This window comes from Camelina sativa, chromosome 13 (genome assembly GCF_030686135.1).
Source record: "Camelina sativa cultivar CO46 ecotype springtype chromosome 13, ASM3068613v1".
Classification (NCBI taxonomy): domain Eukaryota; kingdom Viridiplantae; phylum Streptophyta; class Magnoliopsida; order Brassicales; family Brassicaceae; genus Camelina; species Camelina sativa.
In genome coordinates, this window is record NC_141892.1 from 10,010,942 (window position 1) to 10,030,279 (window position 19,338).

The following is a 19,338-nucleotide window of genomic DNA, read 5'->3' on the forward strand; positions in this document are numbered from 1 at the left end:
AGTCTCCTCCTTAGTATGAACGTTTAGACATAAAACAAAACTAAATTCAGCCGAACCGAACCACACGTTTAGCCTAATTCGGAGTTACAGGGTACAAATTAATATTTTCGTAGAGTTTGGGGAATAATAGTAAGTATCTAAAAGACAGAGATCTTTAGATGCAATTATAGTTTTGGTCTAAAGAGACGTGGTGGTGTCATAAAACACTTCTAACTTGCATCGTATTGGAAGAGCATCGTCACGACTCCATCCACCATACCAGTATTTGTTTAATCTTTCTTCTATCTCTTTCTCAGATTTTTTTATATACAAAAATTAAATAAGGGAATCCCATAAATATCTCTGCTTTACACAAATCTTCTTTAGGCGAATTCACATCTCAAGCTCTGCTTTGGATCCGCCGTAACTAAAAAACAAACCAAATCCTTCTTCTCCAAATCGTGAAACATGGCCCCGCCGGCAGGACAAACGGCGGCGGTGGCTGAAGTGGCTGGCGCCGACGGTCCTCAGCCTCAACAGCAGCAGCGTGGATTTGGTTCCACGATTTCCGGAATCGTTAGAATCGCCGTCTTCTGGTATTTTGCTTCCAAGTTCTTTTCACCTAAACAGAAACCTGTTGATCCTTCTGCTCCATCTCAGCTCATGACCAATCTCTTCCACAAAGGCGAATCATTGGTAAATTTTTTGTCTTTTCTAAATGAACGACTTCGATTCATTTTCATACGACTAGTTCATATGCTCTGTTTCAAAATCGTATGTAACACGCAGTGTTTGTTCTGTGAACATCTTTCTACTGTGTGCTTTAGTTGTGTATACGTACAACCCATTGTTTGATTAGAGGATTAGGGTTTAAAGATTTGATTTTTTTGTTTATGAATTTAGCTTTGAGTCTAAATGGAAGCAATGTTTTTTTTCTTTATGCAGGATATGTGGTTTTATATGTCAGAGCATGAGAAGTTCAATGACTTTGGCAATGATAAAGCTCTGTATTGGCATGAGACGAATATACCTTATGCTGTATGGACACCAGAGAGTATTAGGACCAAGTCACTGACGTATTCTCCATCTGAGGTTTCAGTCACTTGCTTGCCCTGTTTAGGTTTCTTTTTGTATCTCTTACTCTTACTAAGCTAAATTGAATTACAATTTTTGTTTTGTTCGCAGACGCTACAGAATAATGGAAGTCTGTATGCTCATGTCTTCTTTGCTCGATCTGGATTTCCCATTGACCCCACTGATCCTGAGTACCAACCACTTAATAGTTTTAACAGGACTCATGGTAAGACTTCCTTTTTTTTTTTAATCTAAAAGCTATATTTTTTGGACAAGGATTTGATGATTAGGTTTCTGTGATAGCTGAATTGGACTTGTCTTTTCACTATTTCAGCTGTGGCGACTTACTTTCCAAAGCAAAAGAAAAATAAGAAGAAGAGTCTCTTGGGCAGTCCCAAAGACGATGATGAATCCGAACCAGAAGTTGAGGTATGGCTCTGTAAAAGTTTTATTTTGAGGAAACTTTACATATAGTTATGTATTTTCTTGAACGTTAATGAGTTCAATAGATGTGTAATGAACTAACGCCAGCCGTACTTCACAGAATGTTGGTGATAAGAAATCGGATCTCAAGGTAGAGGTCCCTGTGGAATGGGTTTCCCTCTGGAAACCGAATGTCACAATTAACCTGGTCGATGATTTTACTCGGTAAGTTGGTTTTGTTATTTTGTGTAGTATAAAAAAAAAATAGAAATTCTAGAAACAGAGATATAATCATTGTTGATTCACTTTCTATGTTGATGTATATATGATTTTCTACTGCTTGTCGAAAATAAATAGCAGTCTTGAAGAATGAAAAGTATAGGCACTTATTCACACTTATCAAATATGGGTATAACCTTAAGCAATGGCAGGGGAGACATTTTGACTTACTTCACGAAAATTATAATTAACATAAATAAGTAGTAGCTGTAGTACGTGAAACTAAATGATGGCATGGTATGCCTCTTTTCTCTTTGACTGTCTGTCAGTATTGAATTTAATATGACTCCATACTGGTAGACTAATATCTGCTTTCACTTTCATGACAGCTATTCACAGAATGGTGTACCACCAAACATTGCTCCTCGTATCCTTCAATTTCTTTTGACAAAAGAGTGACCTGCTTATTAATTATTTGGATTTTTTCACAACTCTTTCTCTCTCCGTATGTTTTCTATAACATTTGATGGCACTATCCATGTGAATGCTGCATAGCTTTTTGGCATAAGATGGATCAAACTTCTTTTTTAAAAAAGGTTGATAAGTTCTTGGGTCCTTAAATGGTCAGAAGTAGTGTCATGTCTCTTACTTTGTTTATGTGTATAAGGTGCACAATAGAATCTTGTTTTCCATTATTTGATTTTCTTTTGGTAGGTGGAATAGGAATTCATAAGAGGGTTTTCATTTTGGCATTGTGATTGTCTACTTGCCCAATTTGTTATATGCTGTACTTAACTTTAGATTTGCAGACCTACTGGTAGAACCTACTACAGGAAATTACTATCCTACAGTTTACTTCAATGAGTTTTGGCTGCTAAGGGACAAGTTCATTCCAGTCAATGCAACAGTCTCAGAACTACCACTTAATCTGGAAATAAGCCCCATAAGCATGATGAAGTGGCAACTGTTTCAGCAAGTTGATCAGTCTTTCCAGATGCAGCGTAGCTATGGAAGCATGCTTGACGGTGAATCTGACGAACTAAAGGTAAATATGGCTTTTTATAGTCAATCAGCATCTTCTATCCACTTCATTGTAGGTGGTTGGTTTCTCCTTGGAGCTGATTGTATATGTTCTTTTGTTGTATCATTTATTTATTACAGAGGGTGTTTTTGGAAGGAAACCCCTATCTTTTGGGTATCACGATGTTTGTTTCGATGCTTCATTCAGTGTTCGACTTCCTGGCATTCAAAAATGGTTAGTAAGACCCAAATCTTTCCTTGAGATTGTAGGAAATATTGTTGAATTTTACTTATCTTTTGCTGCTACCGTTCAGATATCCAATTTTGGAATAAAAACAAATCGATGGAAGGATTGTCTGCAAAGTCTGTTGTACTGAACTTTATCTGTCAGTTTGTCATCTTCCTCTACCTGCTTGACAACGACACCTCATGGATGATACTGGCTAGTTCTGGAGTTGGTGTCTGCATTGAATTCTGGAAAATAGGGAAAGCCATGCGCATAGAGGTACTTGCAATGTGTAGTATTCATTTTCTGATGTCGTTGCTTTACATAGAAACCTTGTCTAACATTTAAACTTAACAGGTTGATCGTAGTGGAATGATTCCAAGGTTGAGGTTCCACGATCGTGAATCCTATTCAAGCAATAAAACCAAGGAGTATGATGACATTGCCATCAAATTCTTATCCTATGTGCTCCTCCTCCTTGTCATTGGCTTATCCATATATTCTCTCGCTTATGAACGCCACAAGAGCTGGTATTCTTGGATCCTGTCTTCACTAACAAGCTGTGTCTACATGTTCGGTAAATAGCCTTGACCATTCTCAAAAAAATCTGTTGATAACCACTCATTGTAAAATTGTTTTGACTTTGGGGTTGTGTGTTTTGCAGGATTCATCATGATGTGTCCTCAGCTATTCATCAACTATAAGCTAAAATCAGTGGCACATTTACCATGGAGACAGATGACTTACAAGTTCCTCAACACCATTATTGACGATCTCTTTGCCTTTGTCATCAAAATGCCGATCCTACATCGACTCTCTGTATTCCGTGATGGTGAGTTATATCCATCAAATTCCTCTCTAATTGGATTCAGATTTAAGAAACAGGCCTTTCTTATGGATGTATAATGTGTGTTTTTCAGATGTGATATTCTTGATATACTTATACCAAAGGTGGGTTTACCCTGTGGACAAGACACGTGTTAACGAGTTCGGTTTTGGAGGTGAGGATGAAACAGCAGAGAAGAAGTTGATCACAGAGAAAGAAGAAGAAGACAAGAAAACAAACTAATATCTTCTGGTTACACTTTCTAGACCAATTTTTATTATAACAGTGTCAAGTTATAGTTTCTTAATTTCTCTGTTTTTTTTCACTTTTGGAAGTTTTGTTGAATTTTACTGTCAAGTTTTAAGACACATTATAAAACAACCCCTTTTGTATTGCCATAAAGAAACAAACATTTTCACGAGAGAACTAGCTTCAAACTGTTAAGAGGATTCATTATTCCAAATACTTACTCGCCACAAAAGACTTGTTAAAAGCAGAATTAGATGAAAGCAGAAACAGCAAGTTCTATCACATCAAATGTTTTGCTACAGAAGTCTCTAGAATAATACTTCACTAAAATGAAAAATTTAGACATTCTTTGACTCCGGAGGAAGAGCAGTTCCAAAGTTGAGACTGTTCCTCATAGTTCTCCGACCAATCCCACCTACATTGCCATTCCCTTTCCTCATCATTGCCACAAACTCCCCATAGTCTATTTGTCCATCCTACAAAATCAACAATAGCAACTAGCTACCATAAACATTTGTTCCATAGCTCCTTCATCAAAGAAACAGTGAAGATCTTTTGTGTACTACTCACATTGTCTTGATCAATGTCTTTGATCATTTCATTAAGATTTGAATCCTTTATACCAAACTCCTTCCACGCCTGTTGAAGCTCGTCGATTGTAATGTACCCACTTGCATCTTTGTCAAAGAAAGAGAATGCAGCCACTAGATTCTCCTCTCTCTCCAGCTTGTTCAAGTGGATTGTTGCAGCTAAGAACTCTCCATAGTCGATTGTTCCACTTTCATCAACATCAGCCTAACACAGACACACACACAAATAAGACGATATTGGATATTAGATTCAGCAAAAACAAAGATGCAAAACGTGAAAGTTAATAAGAAAGGAGTTGTGAGAGTTTACTGCACGCAAGAGTTCCTGGATCTCAGATTCCATAAGCTCTGATCCAACACGTCTCATACTGTCTTTTAACTCTTCAAATGTGATAGTCCCGCTTTTATCTGTGTCTATCATCTTGAACAGCTCTTTAAGTCCACTGATTTCTTCCTCAGATAGTCTCTCTGCAATGACTCGTAAAGCCATCTTCTTAAGTTTGTTCATTGCAGAGAACTTTTTCAGGCGGGTCACTACTGCGCAGTCCAAAGGTTTATCTGGAGCAACCTTATCATCCACAATCCAAGGGTGACCTGAAGAAAAGATCGTTTGAATCAGCTTGCAAGAAAAAAGAAAAAAACATCATTTACTTTTGCAGGCATGACAACTTACACAACACTTGATGAGCAGTTAGCCTCTTTTTTGGATTGCTCTCGAGCATTTTCTTGATAAGATCTTTGGCACTCTCTGAAATACTAGGCCAAGGATTGGTCTCAAAGTCAAGCTTTCCTTGTAAAATCTTTCTGAAGATCCCTATTTCACTTTCTGGATACAAAAGTAAAGACACATGAGACAGCAGTAGCAAGCAAGCACATGATAGGAACGTTGCATTTATAAAGAAAGAAGAAGGCATTAGAAATCTACCAGCCCAAAAAGGAGGAAAACCACATAAGAGAATGTAGAGGATAACTCCAGCGCTCCATACATCACATTCAGGACCGTAATGCTTATGTAAAACTTCAGGTGCCACATAGTAAGCGCTACCAACTAGTTCCGAAAACGTTTCCCCTAAAAAACAAACATTTGTGTCCCCAAAATTAAAGCTCCATATCAAACTAACTCAACTGAAAGCACAAAACACACAAACTCACAGTCACAGCACTAAAAAGATGGGATCTTAAGCAACGGTTCATTGCGTTCTATCACTAAAACATCAAGTTCTGATGCTTCATCCATAAATCAAAACAGTAGAGAGTGATTCACCTAACTAATGCAGTAATCAAATGTTAAACATCATCAAGTAACTCATAAGTCATAAACATCACCAACACAATCATGGAACAAAATTAGAGAAAGAATAAGAACAAATTGGAAACCTGGTTTGCAGAAAACAGAGAGGCCAAAGTCGGTAGATTTAAGAGAAGCATCTTCATCAGAAGAAGTGAACAAGAAATTCTCAGGCTTAAGATCTCTATGTACAACCCCAAGAGAGTGACAAGCCTCAACAACCCCAACAATAGTCTTGATAAGCTTAGCAGCTTCTCTCTCACTGTAATGACCTCTCTTGACGATTCTATCAAACAACTCACCACCTTCACAGAGCTCCATCACAAGGTGAACGCTTTTGGAGTCCTCGTAAGCACTTTCTATACGGACAACGTTTGGGTATTCAGACAGGTGATGCATTATCTGGATCTCCCTCAAAACGTCGTCGTAATCATCTTGGCAAAGGAGCTTCCTTTTGGGTATGGTTTTGCAGGCGAGCTTTTGACCTGTCTGTTTATGGGTACAGAGGAAAGTGGTTCCGAATTGGCCTTGTCCGAGGACTTGACCAAGAGAGTAACTGTCTTCGACGTTTTTGGACTTGTAAGGAAGAACCCATCTTGTTCTTGCTTTGTTTGCCATTCTTGAGAGAGTTTTTTTTTATTATTTCTTGAGGGTTTGGTCTAAGCAGAGGAAGAAGAATAAGAAGAGAAACTGTTGAATGAGTAAAGAAACTGACTTGAAGGCATTGAAGAGAGAGAGGGAAGTCAAGAGTTAGGAGAGAATGATTGATTAGCTAATATTAGATTTTTCCCCCATTTAAGATTGTTTTCCATTTAAGATTGTTTTCCACATAGATTGAAAAAATGGGAAAGAAAACAAATTCAATGAATGCTTTGAATAAAAACTTCTTTAGTGAATAGCTAAATTGTAGTATTAATTAGTAATTAATATTATATTATAAAAGTATAATTTTAGTCAAACATATTGATTATGTTATACTGAAAGATAAATGATAAATATTACTATATCACTGCAAGTTTTTTTATCAAGTCAAGTAAATATAATTGTTTCAAAAGAAAAATCTATATATTGTTTTATATGAATTTAGTACTTAATAATGAAAAAGTAATTGAATAAATTGTAAAAAAAAAAGAAAAGGAAATTTTAAAGTTCATAATTTTTTTAATGTTTAATTATTAGTGTGTGTGTTGATATGTATGTACTACGAACTTAGGGCAGCACTAAATAAAGGCAAAAGTGTCTTCTTCTCTTCAATAGGAAGGAACTATAGCTGTTTATGTTGTAAAACACTTGGAGTGCACTTCCATAACCGGCCAATTACATGTTTTGGTGTGTACGACACATGGGCGAATGCCCATTACCTATTTCCTATTCCTAGTCGGTTTTGTACTAAGGCTTTGTTTTTATTATATATATGTAACCTCTATTTGATTGATTGAATAATAAGAAGAAGAGAAAACTTCTTTCGAGTTTTCTCTAAGTTTACAACACGTTATCAACACGAAGCTCTAACACCAGCTGGGAAAACCCTAAAACCCTAAACCGCCACCGCTTTCACCTCTTGTTCGTCCAAACCCGGCGATAGTCTAAAACTCTCGGTGATCGGTTCCTGTTCGTGACCAGTTCGTGATCAATCCTAGTTCGTGGTCCGGTTTCTGTTCGTGATCAAGCTTTCATTCATAACTTGTTCAAGGTTCGTGGTTCGTGGATCAGCTTAAGGTACAACCGAGGTCTTTAGCACCCAGTTCAATTCCGTTCAACCCCAAATCGGTGGAAGGTAAATAAGATCAAACTTTCTTAGAACCCATAAATCGAACTTGATCTCTTAATTTATTGGAACCCTAAAACTACAAGTAAACAATCAACAAACAAGTTTTTATGCTTTGAAATCCTAAACCCTATAACTTTAAAACTTTTAAAAAATCGGTTGTTATAAGTTGTTTAGATTGGTTGCAATTAAACTGTTTATGATATAATTAAAATCCGATTGTGTTGATTGTTTGCTTGATGCATAAGAACCTTAGAACTAAACCCTAAAATCCGAATTGCTTAAGATTAAAAGTTTAGGATTGTTCGATTAACTGTTTGTTGCATAAGAACCCTAGAACTAAACTATTAAATTCGAAATTCATAGAAGAAATTTAAATTAATTGTTCTAAGGATTAAAACCGATTAAGATTGTTTGTTTAATCAAACCCTAAAACTAAGAATTTAAAATCGGAAATTATTATGTGTTTGCATGAAAATAAATCTGGATAACTTCTAAATCAATTATAATCATTATCTTAAAGGTTTAAGAAATATTTCCTAAAACTTTGTTGTTATCCAATGTTAAGAAAAAGGAAATCCAATCTAGTAAAAGGAAAATTACTAAAACTCAAAATTATTTAAGAAAAAGGAAATCTTTGCATGCTAGTATCTATCTAGGATTGTTGTCTTTGCATGCATACATAAGCCACAAAATTTGAGTGTAAAATTAAGGCATGGATTGGTCTCAAATACCGCATGGCCCTAAGTGATTGGCATGGTTCAGTCTCAAATACTGCATGTCCTAAATTGTTGCATGGTTCGGTCTTAAATACCGCATGCTAAACGAATGTTTTGTTCTGTATTATGGAGATGGCAAAGCTCAACAACCTCTCCTATGCTGCCCTTAATGTTTCTAGAGACAACTACTTGCGATGGGCTTTGGACACTAAGATCCATCTGAAATCAAAGGATTTATGCGAGTGCATTGAGGAAGATTCTGACTGTTCTGAAAAGGACAAGTATAGCGCGGTTAGGCATATACGCCACCACCTTGCTGAGAGTCTCAAGGACCAGTACCTCACCATTGAAGATCCTCTTGACCTTTGGACAGAGCTGAAAAGCAGATATGGACACCAAAAGACGGTGCTCCTACCAAAGGCTCAATTCGATTGGAAAACCTAAGGATTCAGGATTTTAAATCCGTGGATGATTATAATTCAACACTATTTAAGATAGTGTCGATTTTGAGGTTATGTGGTACTGAGGTTACTGAGAAGGATCTGCTAGAGAAGGCATTCTCTACCTTTCACTCTAATAACATACTGCTTCAACAACAATATTGTGAAAAGGGGTTTAAGACTTATGCGGACCTTATCTCTTGTTTGCTACTTGTTGAGCAGAACAATGAGCTATTAATGATGAATAGTGCATTGAGACCTCCTGGTACAACTCCATTGCCAGAAGCTCACAAGGTGGACATGGCATCGAAAAACCCTCAAGAGCCTAAAGAGCCAAAGGAGACTAAGGAGTCTAACTATGTCCATAGGGACAAGTATGGCCGTGGCCGTGGATGGGGTGGACGTGGTGGTCCTGGTCGTGGGACCTATCAAGGACGCAATTTTGGTGGTCAAGGCTGTGGAAACCGATTCGGCTTCGGCCGTGGTCGAGGTAGAGGCTGCGGGCAATTTAAACCGCAACATAAGACCAAGTCCACTTACCATAGATGTGGTATGAAGAACCATTGGATTAAAACTTGCAGAACTCCTAAGCATCTTGTTGATCTCTATCAAGAGAGTCTAAAGAAAAATCCATAAGCTAATTTGGTTCATCTCGATGGTGAAGGTGATTTCGACCATGAGAAGGATGACCTATTGGATTATGAAACCTCCGATTGTTTAGGAGAGGATAATTAAACTCAAATGTTGTTTTGATTTAATTTTGTGGTTTATGTTTTGCATTTGATTGGATTATTATTTGGATAATTATTTTGGTTTAAATTTAAATTATTTATTTCCTTCAATATAAATTGGTTGTTTTATTACTTTAAAATTTAAAACATAAATTCTTGTTTATATTAGAAATGGATGAGGACAAGAACATACTTGTGGTGGATAGTGGATCCAGCCACACAATTTTGAAAGACAAGAGATATTTTATTAATCTCATTATGAAAAGTGCCAATGTTAGTACAATTGCGGGTATAGCAAGCCTAATTGAAGGCTACGGCCAGGCTAATATTTTGCTACCTAATGGCACACATCTTGAAATAAGTGATGCCTTGTATTCACCCAGCTCTAAGAGAAGCTTATTGAGCTTTAAGAACATTCGTTTGAATGGTTTCCATGTTGAGACAAAGGGTGAAGTAAACAAAGAGTTTCTATATATTACAGAAATCACCCAAGGACATAAGAAAGTCCTAGAGGCTATACCTGCACTAGCCACTGGTTTATATCATGCTAAGATTGATATGATAAAGGCTAACTTGGCAATGAATAAAATGTTCAATGAACAATTCACTTTATGGCATGACCGGCTTGGCCATCCGGGTTCTAACATGATGCGTAAGCTTATAAAGAATTCTAATGGGTACACTCTTAAAGAGAGGAAAGTTATCCCTAAACATCTCACGTGTGTAGCATGTGCACAAGGGAAACTTATTACAGTAAAACCTCTATAAATTAATACTCTATAAATTAATAAACACTATAAATTAATAAATTTTGCTGGTCCCAAGTCGGGCCAGTGTAAAAATTAACACTATTCGATAAGATAATAAGATAATAATTTTTTCGAAATCTCCTTATAAAATATGGTCCCAATAATATCATAAATTAATAATTATGTAAATTTATATATATATATACTGATATAATAGTGTATGTTTCTCCTAAAGCTCAATTCTATAGAACAATTGTAATGTTGTATTTTCAACCTATAATGATATCTCTAAAATATTTTATAACATGTCATACAAATAATTAAATTTAAAGTTTTAATTTTTAGATATGCATCATTTACAATTTGATAATTTGACAGATTATTAAAATAGGAGAATTGATATTATTATTCATAGATTTGAATTTATGTGTCTCATGTGTATAAGTCAATTTGTCTATAATATTTGTAATTTATTGTAAATAGTGCTTTCTAAATATTACAAGTTCAATTCCCTAAATCATAAAATTTATAACATCTGAAAGTTTAATCTTATTTTGCTATAGTTGTTCTAATTCATAATTTTTTTAAAAATAAACAATTAAAAATATATCTAAAAATTAATAATTATTAATTTATAGATAAATTAATATCACTATAAATTAATAAAATGTCATAGTCCCAACATTATTAATTTATAGAGGTTTTACTGTATAAGGCCATCACCAGCCAAAGTAAATAAAGAAACTTTAAACTTTCTGGAAAGGATCCAAGGAGATATATGTGGACCAATATACCCACCTTGTGGGACGTTTAGATATTTTATGGTCATGATAGATGTATCGACCAGATGGTCGCATGTTTGCTTATTGTCAACTAGAAACCTTGCGTTTGCTAGATTGCTGGCCCAGACTATACGTCTGACAACCCACTTTCCAGATTTTCCACTTAAGACTATACGTCTAGATAATGCTTGTGAATTTACATCCCAAGGGTTTAATGATTATTGTATGTCCATGGGGGTGAGTGTGGAACATCCTGTGGCACATGTCCATACACAAAACGGATTAGTTGAATCCTTCATTAAACGTATTCAATTGATTGCTCGGCCATTGCTTATGAGGTCGCAGCTTCCTGTGTCGGCTTGGGGACACGCGGTATTACATGCAGCTGAATTAATATGCATCAGGCCATCTAGTGAACATAAGTATTCACCATCCCAGTTATTAACGGGTCATGAGCTAGACATATCCCATCTCAAAACATTTGGGTGTGCCGTTTATGTACCGATTGCTCCACCACAGAGAACTAAGATGAGACTTCAAAGGAGGATGGGAATATATGTTGGATATGATTCTCCCACCATTATTAAGTATCTTGAGCCAACTACGGGTGATTTATTTAAGGCTGTCAGTTTGCTGAATCCGAATTTCCTATATTGGGTGGAGAGAATAACAAGTTGGTCAAAGAAATAACATGGAATCTAACATCCTTGAATTGGCAAGATCCTCGGACTCTAGCATGTGATGCAGAGGTCCAGAAAATTATACATTTGCAAAAGCTAGCTATACAATTGCCAGATTCCTTTGCTGACCCAAAGAGAGTAACTAAATTGTACATACGAGCTTGTAATGCACCAGTACGTATTGATGTTCAGAAGGAACACAATAATCAAGTTTCTATAGAGTCTAAGACCCGTTTGAAACGAGGTAGACCATTAGGTTCCAAAGATAAGAACCCTCGGAAATCTAAGAAATGTGCAAATCAAACCGAGGTTAAAGAAATGATAGACATGGCCGCGGCAAATCCTAAGGCACCAAATGAGGTTTGGGACGCTGAACCTCAAGGTCCAGAAGGTATTGATAATAATGAGATCTCAATCAATTATATCATGTCTGGAATAAAATGGAACCATAAAGATGTCGACATTGATGAAGTATTTGCGTATACGATAGCATTTGAAATTAATGAGGATCATGAACCCACATCTATATTAGAGTGCACTCAAAGTAAAGATTGGTTAAAATGGAAAGAAGCCATTGACGTGGAGTTGAACTCTTTAAAAAAGAGGAATGTGTTTGGTCCGATCTTAAAGACACCATTCGATATAAAGCCAGTTGGACATAAGTGGGTCTTTGTAAGAAAGAGAAATGAGAATAATGAAATCGTGAGATATAAGGCACAACTTGTACCACAAGGATTCTCTCAAAGACCAGGAATAGATTATGAGGCAGCACCCCCAACCGTATTGCGTTGATCTTTAATCATCGGCACGGTTATATCATCTAAGAGGGAGTGTTGTAAAACATTTGGAGTGAACTTCCATAACCAGTCCATTACATGTCTTGGTGTGTACGGCCCATGGTCGAAGGCTCATTACCTATTTCCTATTCCTAGTCGGTTTTGTACTAAAGCTTTGTTTTTACTATATATATGTAACTTCTATTCGATTAATTCAATAACAAGAAAAAGAGAAAACGTGGTTCGAATTTTCTTTAAATTTACAACACTTTATAAATTTAATCCAAAAAAAAGACAAACTAGATTAGCTCGTTAACCTAAATTATTTCTTTCTACGCAATATATTTTCATCAAATGTATTTTTCTGCAAAAAAATCAAGATTTTCAATCATTTTGAAAAGTAAATACAAAAAGGACAAATATAATTCTCTTTCATACACATATTCTTGTTTGTGTTCTTTTGCCTCTCTTTGTGGTTTCTGTCAATGTGTCCACTTTTTGTATACGCATTTAAAAATTCATATATCTCAATATATCGCCCCAAAACGTTTCATTTTTATATTCAGAATTCAGCTTACTATTGATGTCTATCTTCTTCATATAACATCAGAGAATACAACATAAAATTCCAAATAAATGAAGAATATTATACATATCCAAAATTTTCTAAATTTGAAAACGACTTTCGTTACAAATTGCAGCTCTCAAGAAGATGATACGACGCATTTATAGAGCTTTTTCTCAGGGTAGAGTTTGTAGAATTAATTGATATGAAACTGAATGTACACAATAATATAGTATAAGGACGACCAATTTAGTCTTCAAGCAGCTTCACTCTTGATCATGTAGCTTAACCCCTCATGATTTCTGGTTCATAGCCGCCTGTTCAAAAGATGAAAAAAGAGTAAGATAAGAGAGTTCTTGAGAACCAAAAAAATGAAAGTTTTCTACGAATCAACAGGACTATGCAGAGATAGAAACACACCTTTCGCAGTCTTTGCATGACGGCGTCTTCATAAGCTTGATAACCAGCACCTACTATGTTGCTTTGCGGTTCTGCTTCTGCAGATTTCTTGGCGGTCAGAAAATCTGATTGGGCTGCTTTCTGAAGAGTTACAACTAGCAATGGATTAGAGAGATCGCCACACAATGTTCTCGTCGCTGCAACCTGTAAGGGGAAAAAAACACAAATTGAAGCAATCCATGATTAGATCCTAAAGAATAAAGAGAGAAACGAAGTTAGTAAATAGATTAATAATACTCACAGCTCCATCTTTTGTAGCCATTACAATAAGAGCAGAACATTTCTTCTTGGTACTCCTAATCACAACATCTTCAACCTTACCAAACTCCGAAAACACTTCTGTAAGCCTTCCCGCTGTATACCCTTGACCACTTGCTTCCCATGAAACCTTCAACGTTCTCTCTTTATCGAGTTGAACACTACTAGCTCCAGCACTGCTTCTTTCTTCTTTTTTCTTTTCATCCACACCACTCTCTGGGGTTTCAAACCCACTTTTCTTCTTTGCATGTCTAGCACGTATCCTCTCTATCTCTTCCTTCAGCTTCCTAGCGATCCTCTCTTCTTCATCATAAGGTCTAGCAGCAGACTCAGGAGAAAAAGCAGAACGTTCCCTTCCCTCCAGATCTGACATCAGCTTACGCCTCTTGTAATCTACTTGTGATTTCTTCTGCTGTTTCTCACGCTGGATCCTAAGAAGATCATCAAACAGCTTCCGGGCTTTCTCGTCTTTGAGAACCTCATAAGATGTCTTGAGCCTCTGAAATTTCTCATGAGCATCGGGATCATCTGGACGTTTATCAGGATGCAAGTCCAAAGCTTTCAACTTGTACGCTTTTCCAATCTCCTTCTCGGTAAGCTTGAGAGCTTCCTCTCCAGAAGGTAAGCCTAGAACTAAATAGTGATCAACAAAACCCTCCATTGCTTTCTTCTTTTAAGCCGCACCACCCAACTGCAGAGAACCACAAAAGAAGTTAGTAATCTAAGAAACTTTACAAATACAAAAATCACAATAACAGATTAAGAGATTAACATATTCATATATCACAAACTTAGAAGCTTGAAACAATCTAACAAGAAGCCAAATGAACGGAGGAAAAAGCAGATGATGATATATGCATCTTCTTGCAATGATCTCTTTTCACAAAGTGAAAAACTTTAGACATAGTTAACATAAACCCTAGGTTATATTTTAAAGACACTTCGATATTTAGTGGAGCTAATTCAATTTTCAGAGCAAATTAGCTCGAACGAGTTAAAACTCATCAAAGCATCATAGATAACAACAAGTTCAAGTTATGAAAAAGGCTTTGAAATCGGAAATTTAACCTAAAACCTCGATCGATACTTGCGTAATTAACAGCAATCACAAAGATCAAAAATCAAAATTTTAATATATGGAATGAACGTACCTTTCCAAATTCCTATTCTCGGGGAAGACACTCAAAAACAACACGAAATCTCCGATGAGACAATTGTAGTGAAACACCCTTACGAACCAAAGCGAAACCTTTAAAACCTGGGCGTTTCCTTCTCTTCGAAATTAAACGAGGAAGAACAATCGGAGGGAGAGAGTAGCGGTTGAGGAATCGAGCTACCCACCTGCGACTGCGAGGGAATTGGAATTGGTATCAAAGAGGATGAAGAACAAGTTTCGATTTCGTTTAGGGGATTCGGCCAAAATCTCAATTTTCTAAATTTGTAATAGAGAATTAAAACCACGAACCGGCCGGTTTTGTATTAAAGCCTGATTGTACCATTGGTTTTGGGTAATTTTTGTAACTAATAAACCGCGCCGAACCGGTATCCAGCTTTGATTTCCTCTTGCGGTGTGTTCTTCTGCTTTGATTAATGGGTTTTCCATTTTTTGGGTAAGGCTAAATTAAATCGGGTTTCGGTTACGAGTCGGTTTAGTGTGATTTTTATCTTATTATTAAACCGCCACACAACAATTAAAACCTCAAATGGTTTGAGATCGAGGTTTATAAAGTCGGTGGTTGTGGATTTGCATTGACAGTGTTTGATATTTCTGTTCGCTTTCTGTGCCGCTTTGGCTTTCTGTAAGTCATCCACTCCTTCAAGAAGATGCAATGTGTGGGGACTGTGGTAGTTAATTTAATGACGCAAAGACTGTGAGATCGAAGGAGGGAGGTGGTGAAATGACATCCAATATATAAGTGTAAAACACCAAACCAATGGTCCAATGGATATCATCAATATGTTGGGACTACTTCACCTGATAGAGAATAATTGGGCCGTCAATATCTCATCTTGAAGAACCTGAAGTCATGCCAGCTATGGCCTGATTGGAGCTTCTGGATTTACCTCACTCAGTCTCTTTCACACTCAATTCTTATCTACCGTCTATTGATGCAAGATGATAATTCAAACCTGTATATTGATGCAAAACCTACATATCTCAAAACATCACATTTGATATTTACTATTTGATATATCATCCCCAATCATAATCCAAACTTATTTATCACATAGCAAGATGATAAGATGTCAAAACAAGGAGAATTACTCAAAAGCTTCATAGTTGAATAAGAGAGAGAATATACAGCCAAAACAATTACCATTCATGCATCTCTACCTTCAATCTCACTTAAACCTTCTTCTATATGACTTACTTAAAGTCCTACCTGTTCCTAAGCTTCTCAGATGCTACTGGTCTCTAGTCTCTCTTTGTTTTTTTTTTTTTTTTTGGTGTTTAGTTTTATCAGAAACCCTGTACATGTTCTCTAAGGGATTCTATGCAGGTGGACTCGACTAGTTAGAGCGGAATCACTGATCAATCTGTGCCTAGTCTTCATGGGTAACGCCAGTTTGGTTGATTCTGTCCCTTGAGAGCAAGGACAGCGTTTGATAAATCTGTAAGCTGCTGCTCTGCTTTCACTTTCCAAGTCACCAACTCCTTCAAGATTTCCTGTACAACGATCATTCTCAAATATTGATTCCTTAAAATCAAGTACAGGTAATGCGAAGCTTTGGAAAAATTGCCTAATTAACCTCATGCAAATCAGAAGATGCAATGTGTGGTAGTGAATGAAGCAAAGGCCCTAATAAACCTCATGCAAATCAGAAGATGCAATGTGGTAGTGAATGAAGCAAAGGCAGCGTTAAAATGACATCTACTCAGAAACAGCAAAAGTCTAGAGGGTTTTCCAAAATTGATCATCTAGTTTAACTGAAATACCAGACCAATGCTTCTAATATGTTTGACTAACTCACCTGATTATGGATAGTTGGGTCATCAATGTCTGATTTTGGACCTGCGGTTATCGAAGAACCCGGAGTCAATTCAGCTTTGTCCTGACTGGAGCTTCTGGATTCACCTCTAGTCATGCAGCTAAAGACAGAAACAAAATATTAGACAATAATAAACCATTAACCCTACCCTTGGACCTAAGCAAACAAACAACTGCCCTAACCTCTCTGTCCTTTGCATATCGATGTTGACCAATGACTGTTCCTCAAACAAGGTATGGTCTTGGAGAGAGCTTTTGCAAGGATTTGGTAGAAGGGCGTAGGTATCCGGCCTGACAGCTTCTGGTAAACCATCAATAAGGTCATCCCATGGCTCAAAATCATTCCCTGTAAAATCCTCCAAGTTGGCATTCTTCAATATATGTTCCCAATTTTCGGGACCTGGACTGAATGATGTGCTCCCATTAGGCTGCAGATTGCTCAGAGTGTTTGAAATTCCAACCAACTTCTGTTCTACTTTATCTTTCCACGAAACCAATTCCTTGAACATGCCCTGTGAAAAAGTGAGATATGGTAGACAAAAGCTTTATAGGTTAAATTCATGACACCATAGTTAAGAAGCTTTTGACAAATACTTTCTACTTAGTTTATAGTCTCGACCTGAGTTGAAGTCAACGAATTAGAGATCTCCAGCATTTGCTTATCAGCCTTTTCCCTCCAACTCATAAGATCCTTGCACAGTTTCTGGGGAGAAATGCAAACGAAATTCTTTTGAATATCTAATATGCTTGACTTAATACATTCACTCCTCTAACAGAAAAAGAAAAATGATCTAAAAGTCACCTCAGTTTCCTCAGCATGATCTGGTAACTTTTGCTTTGCCGCAAGTTCTTTGATTTCACTGCTTACCATAAAAAAATATGAGATTCAAAGCACATTCAGAACTTTCAAGGAGAGCAAATATCGAACCTCAAAGAGTATTGCAAGGCATATTACCTCTTCATTTGCTCAATCTCTCCCATAAGAAGCTTAGACGAAACAGCAGATGCATCATGTGATACAGTCTGAGCCTTCCACCAAGATGGGGGAACCCAAGTAGGATCAGGAATACCGGATTCAAGTTTGATTTTGATAAGGTCAGCACTCTCAAGCCAATACTGCATGGTTCCATCAGTATTGTAACACCTCCTAAAGCGATCAGTACCACCTGGTGTTACTTTGCCATCCATATGCTTCAAGCAATGGTCCAAGAGCCCAGTATCACCTATATTACTTCGTGCAGTAACTCTTAAAAAATTTCGTGATACAGGTGTTTCAAAAGTAGCACCTTCCTCCTTCAGTACATCCGCTAATGTTTGCTCCGCAAACTTAATCCTGCATCATAAAAAAAAAAAAACAATGCTTTCTTCATATAAAAAGGGTAAAGCAATGATGAAAGTAAAAGGGCTTAGGGTCATTTTGACAAACCTATCACTGTTCCATCGAGTGGTCAACTGCTTGCGTCTCGGAGGGATGATAAGCTGCTTATTATCCTCTTCGAAGCTTTCTGAATACCTTGTAGATCTTCCACCACGAGAGAGTCGTTTCCGTTTCAGGATCCCACAGGTAACGAGAAGCCCAGCTTCTTCTTCCTTCTCTAACTTGACCTCAACAAGAGCAAGGGCGTTGTTTTCAGATGCGGTACCTCCTTCTTCTTCTTCTTCTTTTTCCTTTTTAACCTGAGTCTCTCCGGGCTCGCGCTTGGTAACCATCGCCAAACCAGCCATAGCGGAATCATTCAGCTGCTTCCGACAAATCTTCTTGCCCGAACGTTTCTGGCGATGTCTGTTAAGATTTCATGCGACAAACAAAGAGAGAGAGTCATATGTCAAGCTCGAAACAAAAAAAAAAAAAAAAATCAACGAGAAGATAAGAGAAATGATTGAAGAAATCAGGAAGAAGATAAGAGGACCCAACATGTTGTAGATCGCGGCTAGGGTTTTTTCACGGAGAGGAGGCGACATTTTTTTCAACACTGAGGCGGCGCAATTCTTCTCACAGCATTGAAATCGACGCCATGGGGGAAACAAAACGCGGATCGCGATTGAAATTGGAAACAGTAAATGGTAAAACCTAGAAATTTAGGGATCAGAGCGTCACCGTAGAAGAAGAGGAAGAGGAAGAGGAAGAAGACAAGACAAGAGATGATGAGCAGAGCCGATATGCAAAAAATGAATAATAAAAAAAAAAAAAAAAAAGAAGAGCAGCGCAAGTAGAGAGAGTGAGAGAGAGCCCTAAAACCGCCAAAAAAATCCCTAGAAACTTTCTCTTCTTCCCCCTTTTCAATTTTGCCGTTATTGGTAAATTTTTTTTTAGCTCTGTCTTTTTTTATCTCTCCATGGGAATAAATAGTGTAATAACCAATGTTTTACTGACGCGTGGTCTTTTATTTTATAATCTACCGTGTACTTTTATTTACCATATATACGGAATTTATTTTGTTTGTCGTCTTCTGCTTTTTGCTTATCCGCGATAATATGGAAAATGAAAACAAGTAAAGAACAAAAAAAAAAAAAAAAAAAAAAAAAA

General features: G+C 36.9%; 4 protein-coding genes and 1 pseudogene across 7 annotated transcripts; 2 read left to right on the forward strand and 3 right to left on the reverse strand.

Moving 5' to 3' along the window:
• Nucleotides 1-15: 15 nt before the first annotated feature.
• LOC104736376 (uncharacterized) lies at nucleotides 16-4,190 on the forward strand. Of its 2 annotated transcripts, XM_010456347.3 has the most exons (13): nucleotides 16-261; nucleotides 367-675; nucleotides 925-1,071; nucleotides 1,165-1,279; nucleotides 1,388-1,482; nucleotides 1,598-1,701; nucleotides 2,085-2,122; nucleotides 2,505-2,740; nucleotides 2,857-2,950; nucleotides 3,030-3,220; nucleotides 3,299-3,518; nucleotides 3,606-3,773; nucleotides 3,862-4,190. In XM_010456347.3, exons 2-13 carry the CDS (start codon nucleotides 448-450, stop codon nucleotides 4,008-4,010), a joined length of 1,785 nt encoding a protein of 594 aa, XP_010454649.1. In that variant the 5' UTR covers nucleotides 16-261; nucleotides 367-447; the 3' UTR covers nucleotides 4,011-4,190. The 2 variants fall into 2 exon arrangements, with proteins under 2 accessions (XP_010454649.1, XP_010454648.1); XM_010456346.2 differs by having other exon boundaries at nucleotides 117-675.
• LOC104736375 (calcium-dependent protein kinase 12) lies at nucleotides 4,180-6,768 on the reverse strand. 2 transcript variants are annotated; one of them, XM_010456345.3, is made up of 6 exons: nucleotides 5,984-6,768; nucleotides 5,532-5,675; nucleotides 5,280-5,432; nucleotides 4,917-5,200; nucleotides 4,587-4,811; nucleotides 4,180-4,492 (listed from the first exon to the last, which is right to left on the reverse strand). In XM_010456345.3, exons 1-6 carry the CDS (start codon nucleotides 6,510-6,512, stop codon nucleotides 4,355-4,357), a joined length of 1,473 nt encoding a protein of 490 aa, XP_010454647.1. In that variant the 5' UTR covers nucleotides 6,513-6,768; the 3' UTR covers nucleotides 4,180-4,354. The 2 variants fall into 2 exon arrangements, with proteins under 2 accessions (XP_010454647.1, XP_087337340.1); XM_087481214.1 differs by having other exon boundaries at nucleotides 5,280-5,675; nucleotides 5,984-6,664.
• A 1,606-nt stretch (nucleotides 6,769-8,374) lies between these two features.
• LOC147929364 (uncharacterized) lies at nucleotides 8,375-9,588 on the forward strand (annotated as a pseudogene).
• Nucleotides 9,589-13,119: 3,531 nt separating this feature from the next.
• LOC104736377 (uncharacterized) lies at nucleotides 13,120-15,247 on the reverse strand. The gene is made up of 4 exons (XM_010456348.2): nucleotides 14,973-15,247; nucleotides 13,805-14,512; nucleotides 13,525-13,707; nucleotides 13,120-13,421 (listed from the first exon to the last, which is right to left on the reverse strand). The coding sequence occupies exons 2-4, from the start codon at nucleotides 14,480-14,482 to the stop codon at nucleotides 13,398-13,400; spliced, it is 885 nt and encodes a 294-aa protein (XP_010454650.1). The 5' UTR covers nucleotides 14,483-14,512; nucleotides 14,973-15,247; the 3' UTR covers nucleotides 13,120-13,397.
• Nucleotides 15,248-16,028: 781 nt separating this feature from the next.
• Nucleotides 16,029-19,330, reverse strand: LOC104736378 (uncharacterized). 2 transcript variants are annotated; one of them, XM_087481215.1, is made up of 8 exons: nucleotides 18,722-19,330; nucleotides 18,238-18,594; nucleotides 17,767-18,144; nucleotides 17,614-17,671; nucleotides 17,431-17,514; nucleotides 16,995-17,323; nucleotides 16,795-16,912; nucleotides 16,029-16,489 (listed from the first exon to the last, which is right to left on the reverse strand). In XM_087481215.1, the coding sequence occupies exons 2-8, from the start codon at nucleotides 18,534-18,536 to the stop codon at nucleotides 16,373-16,375; spliced, it is 1,383 nt and encodes a 460-aa protein (XP_087337341.1). In that variant the 5' UTR covers nucleotides 18,537-18,594; nucleotides 18,722-19,330; the 3' UTR covers nucleotides 16,029-16,372. The 2 variants fall into 2 exon arrangements, with proteins under 2 accessions (XP_087337341.1, XP_010454651.2); XM_010456349.3 differs by having other exon boundaries at nucleotides 18,727-19,319.
• Nucleotides 19,331-19,338: the final 8 nt, after the last annotated feature.

What these genes read in the sequence shown, in the direction of transcription:
- LOC104736376 (XM_010456347.3), top strand. Translation starts at nt 448, where the DNA reads ATGGCCCCGCCGGCAGGACAAACGGCGGCGGTGGCTGAAGTGGCTGGC. An exon ending in CTTCCTGGCATTCAAAAATG is followed by an intron (nt 2,951 to 3,029) that starts GTTAGTAAGACC and finishes GCTACCGTTCAG; the next exon opens with ATATCCAATTTTGGAATAAA. An exon ending in ACTCTCTGTATTCCGTGATG is followed by an intron (nt 3,774 to 3,861) that starts GTGAGTTATATC and finishes TGTGTTTTTCAG; the next exon opens with ATGTGATATTCTTGATATAC.
- LOC104736375 (XM_087481214.1), bottom strand. Translation starts at nt 6,512, where the DNA reads ATGGCAAACAAAGCAAGAACAAGATGGGTTCTTCCTTACAAGTCCAAA. An exon ending in CTCTGTTTTCTGCAAACCAG is followed by an intron (nt 5,676 to 5,983) that starts GTTTCCAATTTG and finishes TTTGTTTTTTAG; the next exon opens with GGGAAACGTTTTCGGAACTA. An exon ending in AAGACATTGATCAAGACAAT is followed by an intron (nt 4,493 to 4,586) that starts GTGAGTAGTACA and finishes TTGATTTTGTAG; the next exon opens with GATGGACAAATAGACTATGG.
- LOC104736377 (XM_010456348.2), bottom strand. Translation starts at nt 14,482, where the DNA reads ATGGAGGGTTTTGTTGATCACTATTTAGTTCTAGGCTTACCTTCTGGA. An exon ending in TGGCTACAAAAGATGGAGCT is followed by an intron (nt 13,708 to 13,804) that starts GTGAGTATTATT and finishes TTCCCCTTACAG; the next exon opens with GTTGCAGCGACGAGAACATT. An exon ending in TCATGCAAAGACTGCGAAAG is followed by an intron (nt 13,422 to 13,524) that starts GTGTGTTTCTAT and finishes TCTTTTGAACAG; the next exon opens with GCGGCTATGAACCAGAAATC.
- LOC104736378 (XM_010456349.3), bottom strand. Translation starts at nt 18,773, where the DNA reads ATGTCGCCTCCTCTCCGTGAAAAAACCCTAGCCGCGATCTACAACAT. An exon ending in GATATGCAAAGGACAGAGAG is followed by an intron (nt 16,913 to 16,994) that starts GTTAGGGCAGTT and finishes TTCTGTCTTTAG; the next exon opens with CTGCATGACTAGAGGTGAAT. An exon ending in ACCCAACTATCCATAATCAG is followed by an intron (nt 16,490 to 16,794) that starts GTGAGTTAGTCA and finishes ATCGTTGTACAG; the next exon opens with GAAATCTTGAAGGAGTTGGT.